This window comes from Phaenicophaeus curvirostris, chromosome 15 (genome assembly GCF_032191515.1).
Source record: "Phaenicophaeus curvirostris isolate KB17595 chromosome 15, BPBGC_Pcur_1.0, whole genome shotgun sequence".
In the NCBI taxonomy this organism is placed as follows: domain Eukaryota; kingdom Metazoa; phylum Chordata; class Aves; order Cuculiformes; family Cuculidae; genus Phaenicophaeus; species Phaenicophaeus curvirostris.
The window spans coordinates 11,475,915-11,486,935 of NC_091406.1; the positions used below are offsets into that span (position 1 = coordinate 11,475,915).

The 11,021-nt window shown below is 47.0% G+C and overlaps 1 protein-coding gene across 1 annotated transcript; it reads left to right on the forward strand.

The window, feature by feature from the left end:
• Positions 1-561: 561 nt before the first annotated feature.
• Positions 562-6,597, forward strand: LOC138727101 (uncharacterized). The gene is made up of 3 exons (XM_069869270.1): positions 562-992; positions 2,097-2,254; positions 4,033-6,597. Exons 1-3 carry the CDS (start codon positions 867-869, stop codon positions 4,808-4,810), a joined length of 1,062 nt encoding a protein of 353 aa, XP_069725371.1. The 5' UTR covers positions 562-866; the 3' UTR covers positions 4,811-6,597.
• Positions 6,598-11,021: the final 4,424 nt, after the last annotated feature.

The window sequence follows — 11,021 nt, forward strand, 5'->3', positions numbered from 1 at the left end:
GCCTAACAATGTTTATCTCTGGAGAGAATTTTATCTTTGCTTTGCTGTGACCTCTGCATGTTAGCATTGACTGCCCTGGAAAATAACAGGAGGCTGCAGAAACTTATTTTCTGGGATGACCTGGTGTCCGTACACACTCTCTGGTGTTATCTCTTGCAGAAATGTGAGTAATTCCCTTCCAGGAAACCATTGGGGAGGTTCTGTTCAGCCTTTTTGTCCTCAGGCACTCTTGTTGCATTTGCCATAACTCAGCAATGGGACTGCAAAATGCCTGAGTTACAATCAAGGACCCAGACAATTCAAGGATTTTTTTTTGTTCTACTTTAGAACAGAAAATCCAAATAGCCCTGTGTACCTGGAGCTTGGGGTTTCACTGCTCTGTTTCTAGCTGGCCGCAATGGCTGTTGCATAGTTGAATGTTACATTGCTCGCATACCCTGCCATAAATGAAAAATGTGTATTTCATGGTTTCTGCTTGTCTTAAAACCAGAGGGTGCTATGTATGTTACTAGCAGGCAACATCCTGTCTACGCTTGCATTGTTCAAGCTAATACCATCTGTCCGACACAGCTTTGCCCAGAATAGAGCTAAACAATTAAGTTTATAGTAGCAATAAGGTCAACCCTTGACGGTGCATTTGAAAACAAATAGTTTCGGTGGTTAGCTATAGTGACCTTGCATTTGGAAGTCAGCACAGGCTTAGCCTGCTCAAGGTCACATGAAGTTCCGTTGTGGGTTTCTGTTTTTAAACTATCTGCTGTACTTTTTCTAGAGCAACTGTGAAACGTTTGCAGTATCTGACCTTGCCTCACCTCCTACTGTAAAAGTGATTTTGGAGACCTATACAGTGTACAGTGTAACCAAGTATGTGCATCCTCTCTGCCAGTATAGAGAACTATACTGGCACTCCTTGGTGTCTACAACATGAATTTCCAACATCAAGGGGACCACGTAGAAGCTGCCATGGCACGAAGGCTTGGTGTTTTGAAGAGGTGAGTACAGAGAACTGAACGCACAGGGAAGGCAGGTGGGACAAGAAGATTGAGAATGTAGTTGCAGGGAAAGTATAGAATATTTTTAAGTCAAGCATATAAAAGCAACTGGGAGTTTGCACATAAGAAAGGGGGGGAAATATGAAAGGAAAGCTTCAGACTTAATTGAAAGGCTAATAACATTTACAAAGGATGGCAGGGGAGGCATGGAGACAGAAGGAAAGAAAAAAGGAACTGCTTACCAAAACCTGTGCCTGGGAGAGGTAGAAGAGCATGGCTTTATTGAGACTTATCAAGATATATGAGGTGGTAAAGGAAATCATAACAAACAACAGAGTTCCATAATATGTAAGTGAAGAGGGAAGTTGGAAGGAAAAGCAGCAGCAGGCAGGCAAGGCAGAGGTTAAAGGTACCTAAATACTCTCACAAATGGAATAAGTGCTTTGTCCCATTTTCCCAGTGGACAGATCAGAGATCCAGAGGTGGAAATGAATGCTTCCTAAGGAAGATCAAAACCCAGAGATGGATTGTGCTTATATGTATTTCATCCTAGCAAACAAGCCAACTTTAAAAGGCAAGCCTGGCCAGCTCTTCATTGACTGATTCACCGGTTCTTCAGTGACTGAATTTCAAGAGGGAAGAATGATACATAAAGTGGGAATTTGGGTCATTTGCCGATGAAGATGATTGAAAAGGAAAATGAGTGAGTAAGAGACAAAATCAGACAGGCCAAGACAAGAAATTAGCTATATAACTAGGAAGGATTATAAAGCATACGAAGGGATCATCTTTTAAGAACAGGAGGAATGACGAGGCTAAAGAAAGATACAGTACGTTACTGAAAGAAGGGTAAGTAAAAGGGGAACTATCAACAGATGTACCTGAAAATAGATGAGCTGTGGAGGAATGACAGAGAATAAAGAAATCATATAAACAGATAAATACATTGAGCAGCTGTCTCCCGTACCATGTGCTTTCATTTTTTCCTGCTGCCAGAGAGCACTGATGTTTCTTATTTATTTACTTCTAATTACTGAGATACAGACTTCCACTGATGAGATAAATGTAGCTCAGGATACTGATCTTCCTCTTCTCTTCCCTCAGGGTGTCTCACCAGCATCTAAATCAAAGCCTTGTGAAAATGTCATCTCTCCATACCCCACACCATCTCTCCAAGCACCATGGGACCTCAGCCCCCTCCCCAAGCCCAGAACACAGTCAGTGCCAGGAGCAGAGGCAGGGGCCAAGCTTCCTGACTGCAGGTGTTTGTCCTGATCCATGTAGAAATGGTGCATACAGCAAAATCTTAGAGACTACGTCAGTGGGAAAGAGGTGGGAAGGAAAGGGTGGAGAATGAGGTGAGACTGGCAGGTAGGAGTGTGTGCTGAGAGGTCTGATGTAGGTTGTTGGCAGGCATCACAAGGGCAGAAGAGTTACAGCTGGTAGTTATGAGGCTTCTGTTTCAGTTCAGAATGATGAGACATTACTTTTTTCCTGACCACTAATGCAATTATTCACCTTAACCTACAAAAGAGATGCAAACCTGCACTTTGCCAAATTGTGCTTACTTCTGCAAAGCAAATACCTTATTTTTTGTGCTAAAAAAGAAAGGAAAATAATTCTGGAAAAAGTTTGCTTTTTGATTGTTTTTTTTGTAACAAAAGCTTGTCCAGAATAGATGAAAATATGAGTGGAGAAGCCTGGCGCGACTCAGGCGATGATGCCCTTTCAGTAGGGAAGGGCAGAGCAATAACACATGCAGGGAGATTCCTTTGCATCGTTCCACTTGTTTAGAAAACACATCTCCAGATACCAGCAATGCTATTATCTGGCAGGACCACTTCTCTAAACCCCTTCAATCATTCTTAATGGCCAGAACAAGTTTTCATCAAAAATACTCTCCCAGAACGATGTTTGTTTTCAAAATACAGCTCTGTTTGGCTGACTGCACCATCCTCATCGGTTGGAGCAAGATAAAAGAACCGATCGCTTGGCTGAGTAACTCAGATCTCTTCTCAAGGGAAGCAGCACATGGTCCAGAAGGAAGGCAAAGGAAACAGGCTTGCAGTTGTTAGCTTCATGCTTTCTCCGTTAAGTGTGCGCTGAGAGGTGAGAAGACAGGTCTGTCTGTAGGGCACTTCCAGGTAGTGAGATACACCCAGTAGGTAGTGAGATACTTCCAGGTAGGAAGATACACTGGGTGTATCTTCCTGCAGCCAGAGGTAAGAGATTTGGGTTGGGACCAGTGACGTGAAATGAACCCATAGGGCAGAGGAATGGCATTTCTCATCATCCCAGTTCAATTTTGAACAGCAACCAGTCCGGGTTTCCTCTCAAGAGATGTTTTCTCTGTGTGTATTGTTCAGTTTTGATAAAAAGGCACATTTTGTCACAGCAAAATATTTTGAAAACTTGAACTGAAAAAATTCTGGGAAGTGTATGTGTTGCTTAACCAGACTGAGAAAGTGGGATGCTTTCATTCTGCAGAGAGGAGCCCCTGTAATGGGCCTGTTAGACGCAAGCCAGCAATGTCATATAAAATTTTGAAATGCTGAAGGAAAAATTATTTTGCAAATGATCTCACTTACCCACTTGTTACATCCCTAAAGTATCACTTGGAATATCTTAACTTTTTCAGAATGGTTTTTGCTTAAGTGGAAGTGTCATGAAGAAATGCAGGGTTCCTGATGAAGTTTCAGTTTCAGTGAAATAATATTTGTCTGATCTTAACCCAACCTGCTGCTCCGTTCCAGCACAAGAGGTGTGTTAGGAAGAAGCATAGGAGTTTCTGTATCTCTGTCCCTGATGTGGGCATCTGTGCCAGCATGAATGAAATTTAACCATGATCTCTGGGTTATAGTTAATCAGGTCAATAAGTGAAAACAAAAAAATCACCCTGCACTATGGGAAGCTGCTTTTCTGTTTGTTTTGTAAGAGGTTATTTTCCTTTATGTATTTATCCATGCAGTCTGCATGAGTCCTAGAGATAAGCAAAGTACATGACTGCAACATTTCATGGCTGCCTGCTCTCCTGTTTTAGCTCTCCTGGTGCAATGGAGGACATGTCAAGCCCAAAGTCAGGACAGAGCAAAGATATACCGGTCTCCCTCACGCCAGAAGAGACTCCTGCCAATTTTACACACATCAAATTGGAGGTGTATGAGCCCACAGACTTCAGCATCAAGGATCTCATTCTAAAGAAAGCCAGAGAAATCTGCATATGCAATCATCAGACCATCATCACCTTCTTCTACCAGCTGTTCCCAGTGCTGGACTGGCTTCCCCGTTACAATGTCAAGACACAGTTGCTTGGGGATGCCATATCTGGGATCCTGGTGGGGATAGTTGCCATTCCTCAATCCATCTACGGAATCTATACCAACTTCTTCTGCAACATCATCTATGTCGCTATGGCCACTTCACACCATAATTCTGTGGGCTTCTTCGGGGTCCTCTGCCTGATGATCGGGCAGTCTGTGAACCGGCATCTCCAGCTCGCAGGGTACAGTGATGACAATGCTGGCTCTTCACTGGTGGGCAATTCCCACCTAGCTACAACCTCCTTCCAGGTAGTTGTAGACAGTGATAAGGTCTCTCCTCAGCCTTCTTTTCTCCAGGCTGAACCCCTCTACCGTCAGTCGGGGGTGAGGGTGAAGTGCTGCGTTCTGGGGAGGGCTGATTGGGTCAGTGGGTTCCGTGGGCTGATGGAGCACCCGGTGGTGCAGCTGGGGGAGACCCTGGAAACTTGCCCTCCACTTGAGACCACTCCAATGCAAAAGCCCAGGCCACCTCCAGGCTGGAATCATGTCCCTCTCTGACCTGGTGACATTCAGAAGTGTTCTGGGAAGGACTGGCAGCATGCAACAGCCTTGTCCTTCCATGTTACAGGTGGTGCCACAGTCCTGGGACAGTGACAGGTATTGCCCTGCTGCAATGGCCATCACAGGAGGAGACTTTGCAGGGGCTGTCCCCAGAGCTCTGTCAGTGACCCAAGCTGATGCCTGAAAATCCCAGTCACCACCATCACTTGTTTTTTGGGGAGAGGGAGGATCAAGATGGGACACTAAGGCAAAGGAGAGAGGAGCTGTAGGCAAGGTCTGCCATCTCCTCCTCCAGGGAACCCTGGCGATGCTTCCCGCCGCCCCCCAGAGAGGCACAGCCCCAGTTTCTGAGGCCAGGTGTGAAGATAAGCAGATCCCCTGGCTGTGCAGCTCAAGGTGTGCACCCTCAGACAGGAAACGTGCTGCAGCCAGCTCGGACACATCAGGAAGGTTCACAAATGCAACCGGAGCTTGTTACGTGGAGTTTCATTCTACATGCAACTCCGGTGTCTGTATATTAGCCCAATGCAGAATAACTAGGGAAAGAGAGGATGACAGCATCCTCTTCTGTGCCACAACCTTTGAAAATTGCATTGCAGAGAAATGCACATCCTAAGGCATCTTTGGGTTCCAGACAGAGAGGCCACTCAGCCACCTCCCAAGATGTGCAGCAGCAGGGATTATGGCCTGATTGCACCAAGGACGAGAACCACCAGTCCCACTCACTCCTTCCACTCACTAATGTATATTCTGCTTTTGCCACTTTTATTTTGAACTGCTCTTCTCTCCCCCACAATCACTCTGAGTCAATGCAGGAAATGGATTGCAGAGGCTCCTTTACTTTTCAAACACCCTACTTCAGAGTTTAACACTCCCTCAATGGCCACAGAATGACAGCAACAAACCCAGCAACAGCAAAGCACTTCCCCTAAAAATAAAGGGAGAAGCTTCAAAAAACTGCTGGGAGTTTGTTCAGTTGACAGTTCTCACTCAGGCCCTGTGTGTGGCTCGGGACAGTCTGCTGCAAGGGAGCTGCTGTTATTCAAAAGATGGGGTTTGCATGACTTCCATGGCTAAAATTACAGGTTTCCTCCCAAAAAAGGTATCTGATATCACCAGCAGCTGCTCATAAACTGTAAACCAGGAACACCTGTGCCACAGCTTATAATGGCCACAGTTCTCTCAGCATTTAGCAGAACCTGTGCTACCTTCCCCATGCACTGCCAAATCCTGACTGCAGCTGGACACATGGTGCTGTCACTTGTAGCCGTGGGGTAGGGCTGCCTCATGCCTGTGGCACTGCTGGAGGTGTGCAGTTAGAGGGGCCTCAGCTCTGAAGCGGATACTGGACCTGTCCGTTCTGCGGGGTTGGGACAGGCAGCATCCTGCTGTCTCTGCTACTGCATCCCCGGGGTGAGTCCATGCTCTGACCTATGTGGCTCTGCAGCATTGCCAAGTACCAGAATAGCTTTTCTTCTGTGAGTTCCATCTGTAAAAACACCTTCTATATTGCATATTTAATATGTGACTATTTCCCTGGCTTCATCCAGGAAACATGGCACCAAAGATCATAGATTCACAAGGTTGGAAAAGACCCACTGGATCATCGAGTCCAACCACCTGATCCAGTGGGACATGTCCCTGCCCATGGCAGGAGGGTTGGAACTAGATGGTCTTTAAGCTCTCTTCCAACCCAAACTATTCTATGATTCTGTGAAGGGAGCTCCTGCTTTGGTAGCCACTCAGGAGCCCAGGGATAGAAGACTGTTGTATAAATAAATAAAGTGCATGAAAAAAGAAACCTGCTGGCTCTGTTCAGGAAAATGTCTTCTTGTGGTCAAAAGACTAATTCAAATGGATTAAAGATTGTGGTATGCCCTGCTGGTCCTTAGGGCAAGGCTGTAAGCGTCAGGTGAGCTGAATTGACTGAAAGGCCAATACAAGCCTTGCAGGGCTGGATGGATGGGTGTGCTTGGTGTGCCCTGTGTGGGCATGAATCAACTGCAGCTCTTGGGAATTGCTGCACCCCTCTCCAAGGGTCTTTGCCACTGAAGCATGAGGAATATCTCCAGGAAGGTTGCATCAGCCACGGAGTAATGAGTAATGGGGCAGTTTTGTGTCTGAATGAAAGAGAATCAACAAGTCGGTAGGGAAGAGAAGCTTTGTTACTGGCAAGGATTATGACCTTCCTGCCTCTTCGGAATAACGTTGCCGTATCTTTCTTTGTAAGACCATTTATGGGGAAAATTAAATCATTTTAGTTAGACTTTAGATGTGTTTATGATCTCAGAGAGGTCATAAAGCCACAGCAGGAAATAAAGCCAGTGCTGATAATTCCTGGGCACAGCCTGGTGCAAGATAGCGCAGATGAGATTGATGTCAGAGCAGCGGTTCCCACAGCCCACTGGCAAGAGAAATGGCTGTTAATGAGAGCAGTTCCTGCTCAGAGCTTTGAAGATGCCAAAGAGATACCTGATAGTATTTATGGGATGCCTTCCCTCAGAAAGGAGAACCCAGGCAGTGACCTCCTTCCCTCTCCTTTCCAGCCCAGAGCAGCTAGCATCTTGCTGGCAGTCCTGGCACAGCCTGCTTGCCCAAACCTCCCAGCCCAGTGGCTCCCACATCACCTTTCAGCCACAAGTCAAACATCCTGGTGACCTAGTGTTCCTCTGTTCCCACAGATCACTAAGGTAGCTCAAGGTTATTGCTATTTTTATATCTCTTCCTATGAAGAAGCCTTAGGTTGTAAGTTACAAGAGGAGAGACGAGGAAGGGCAATTAACAGAGTCCAAGGCCATCTTATAATCAGTGTCACGGGAGATCAAGCTGGCTTCTCATCACCTACATCTCCAGGTGGAGGCAGATGTGAGTAGGAAGGGGCACCAACTATAGGCAAGTTCCTGGTGATGAAAGGGCTCCTAGGGAGGGCCCACGGCACTTGTCTGCCCCAGCATCTGACTGCAGTAGCCCAAGTTCCCTGTTTTCCAAAGGACCTCAACATCTCAACTGAGGGCTGACACGCCGTGTCTCCCACCCATGAGGATCTGCTTTTGGATCCCACTGCCAACAGGCTGCACCCCAGGGCATCTCGTGTGCCTTTCCCCATAGAGCTTCACCAGAGGCTGAGGAAATGCCATGCAGTTGAAAGCAAATGTTATCCCTCCTGGTAAGCAGCTCACCTGTTATTCTCCTTCTCTCTTTCCCCCCTGCCTTGCTGTGGAGCTATAAATACTCCAGGAGTGTGATAAATAAGGATTGCTGCTAAGGCTTTATCAGCTGCAGTTGGAGCTGACTGTGCAACTGTTAATTATGCCTCAGCAGCAGCCAGACAGGTTTAAATCCTTCCAAGGCTTTGAAATGCTCCCTCTGGGGAAGTTTAAGGAATAAAGGTTTTCGTAGCTGATAGGTGTTTGCTTCCTCTTCTAGGAAGCATATGAAACACTGATTGCTGCATGGAGGGCTGTTTTCCTCACTTCCATTGCGTCTTCCTGGAAACACATGTTCTGTATACTGGCAACAAGTTGGTTCTGCAGATCTACAGCTGCAGTAGAGCAGTTAGCGTGCTGCCAGCGTGTGCATAGAATTCACCTGCGTATGCTGTCCCTAGCAGACAAAACTGAGCTGGAAAGAGAAAGCAGTGAGTTCCAGGCAATGGCACTGGATTTCCTGAAAAAAAAATTAAGGTTAGGGCCAGCGTTAATGCCTCACTGGAGCTAGCCTGGTGAGGAAGGAACCACCAGGCAGTGGCTTGGTCTAACATAGCCCATCTGTGGGTGAGGAGCTCCTGGCGGGTCCAGCACAGTCTAGGAACTCTGCTGGGCATCCCTCTCCCCTTACTGCCCAGGAGCTTGCTGGGCTGAGCTGTGTGGGTGTCTGTGCCTTCATTGACAAGCCTCCTGCTCTGGATTGCTTTACAGGTTTTCTGTGCCATATTTCTGCTTGTGCTTCTCAGAAGAAAGGCTTTGCTCTCACGTATTCATGGCAGCTTCCAAGTTCTTCCACTGAGTGACGGGCATTATTAAATCCTGGTGTAAATCAGTCAAAGTCACGGGATAAGAACATAAGAAACCTTTCCTAAGCCATTGGATAAAAATCTCTTCCTTTTTCTGTCACTCACTCCCACCCCATAGTACAGAGTGTCCTGGGTGCTGTGTGGGTTCCCTGTATAGAGGTGTCATCACGAATGATGAATGATGCCCTGGCAAGATGAAAGAAAAATCCAAGCTGCAAATATGAGGTGGTGATTGCAAGTTTCTCCAAAGCTGTGTGCAGAGCCAGGCCTGGAGCTGCAGGGCTGTGTGCTCGAGGGAGAGATAGGGAGAGGTGGGAGGATGGGTCTCCTTTTGTCCTGGCTCTTGCACTGGCTATGCCAAGTTTATATTACACGCACCAAGTTTACTACTAACCTGAGCTCTACACAATTTCCACACTTATTTTCCACTTAGAAGATTGCTTGGGGGGATGGTAAAGCATTGTAAAGTCCTTGTCATAAACAGCAATCTGCTTTTACAGGTATTTCCTCCTGGGCATAGTCTCCTTCCAACCACAATGATTGCAGGCCAAAGGCTTGGTGTGATTTCTGTTGTGCAATCAAATAGATGTTCCTGGCAGAGGATTCTGTCTTCACCGAGCTGGCGGTGTGTGCAGGTGTGGATACTCAGCTGCACTCATGCATTTACATGCCTGACCTTGTAGGTATTCACCCAGGCTTAATGCTGCTGTGTAATTTCCAAGCTCTGACTCGGGTTCCCCAGGCGGAGCTTTCACCGTGATAGGGCTGCGATAATTTGCCAGCAAAGCTTGGGGTCTTTTCCTGCTATATGGAAAAGAGCCTCCAGACCCCATGTCTCCAAGCCCCTCCTTGATGTTTGGACTTTGCTGTGAAGGCTGCTCAGGTGGTGGAGCCTGAAAGTGAGAGGCTGGGGAGGGGAGACAGGACCATGGCACACTGTTCCATGCTCCATCCTTGGCAAGTCACTGAGAATTCAAACCCTCTTTGCCTTGAGTTCTTTCCTTCACTCCACCTGCTCTAAAATAGAAGTGATAAGATTCACATCCCCGAAGGGAGCTGCCAGGGCTCAAACCAGACAGCTTTTTAAGCTGTAGCATTTCCAGATTTTCGAAGGCCCAGAACAGCAAGAGACACAGCAGCTTTTGAGATGCAAAATCCCCCATGTTACTTGACTGGGAATGTGCTTAATTTTTTTTTCCACAGTGAATCTAAAAGATTGAACTTTTCTTGTGAAAACAGGCCATTTTGGTCTCTTTTAATGATATGCTCAGCATCCTCCTCATAATGAGCCACCCAGTACCCCTGGGAGCCCTGGAGAAGCAGGGGTGGCAGCTGTTGGGCTCCCAGCAGTCCTCCTCTTCCCAGCTTACAAACAGCTTCTCCTCCAAAGGAGAGCAGATTTACATTAACAGCATGAATGGCACCTCTTATCTTGGCAGCCCCTGGAGTGATAAGGACAGTTGCATCAGTGATCAACATTAATGTCTAAGGAAGCAGAGCAGCTTCCTGGAGAGGCTGAGAAATGGTTCCTCATATCTACCAGGGGAGCCGGCACTGGCAGCAGGTTCCTGCTTCCCATGTCCGAGCAGCATCAGACTGGGCAGTGGTGCTGAGGCTGTGATGATGTCTGGGACACGGCCATCTCCAGTTTTAGAAATGCAATGGACATTCCTCCGCTCAAGCCCTGCTGATCAAGACAGGATCTGAACATGGAGATGTTTCTCTAGAGAGGAGTTCAGAGTCCTTGGAGGGAGCCTGTTTCTTCCCACAGCTATCCCCCTGGCGCGGGTGCAGGGACATGAATTTAATTTAGGTATCCCCGAGAGATGGCTAAGGAGGAAATGGCACAAAGAACCTGCCTACTCTCCTGCAGGCTTTATAAATTCTGCGTTATGCACCTCACGCTAGATGCTTTCCCAAGCACTCAACAACCACTTGCCTGGACAAATTAGCAGCTGACGCATGCAGGTAATTGTACCTACAAACTGGGAAATGGCCACTTTGGAAAGACAAACATGGGGAGAATCATCTTGCCTTGCTCAGGCTATGCAGAAGTAAATGGGAATGGTAGAATCCTGTGCACTGATGAAGAGAGAGGACCAGAACTTCATCCCAACTAAGGCAGGTGCCAAATCAGAGAGGAGCTGACAAGGGCAGCCACTATGTCATGGCTGGACATGCCCTGGAGATCCCAGC

Excerpts from the sequence above, each read along its gene's own strand:
- LOC138727101 (XM_069869270.1), top strand. The coding sequence starts at position 867 with ATGTGCATCCTCTCTGCCAGTATAGAGAACTATACTGGCACTCCTTGG. Across the intron at positions 993-2,096 it reads AGGCTTGGTGTTTTGAAGAG|GGTGTCTCACCAGCATCTAA; the intron begins GTGAGTACAGAG and ends CTCTTCCCTCAG. Across the intron at positions 2,255-4,032 it reads GCCAAGCTTCCTGACTGCAG|CTCTCCTGGTGCAATGGAGG; the intron begins GTGTTTGTCCTG and ends CTCCTGTTTTAG.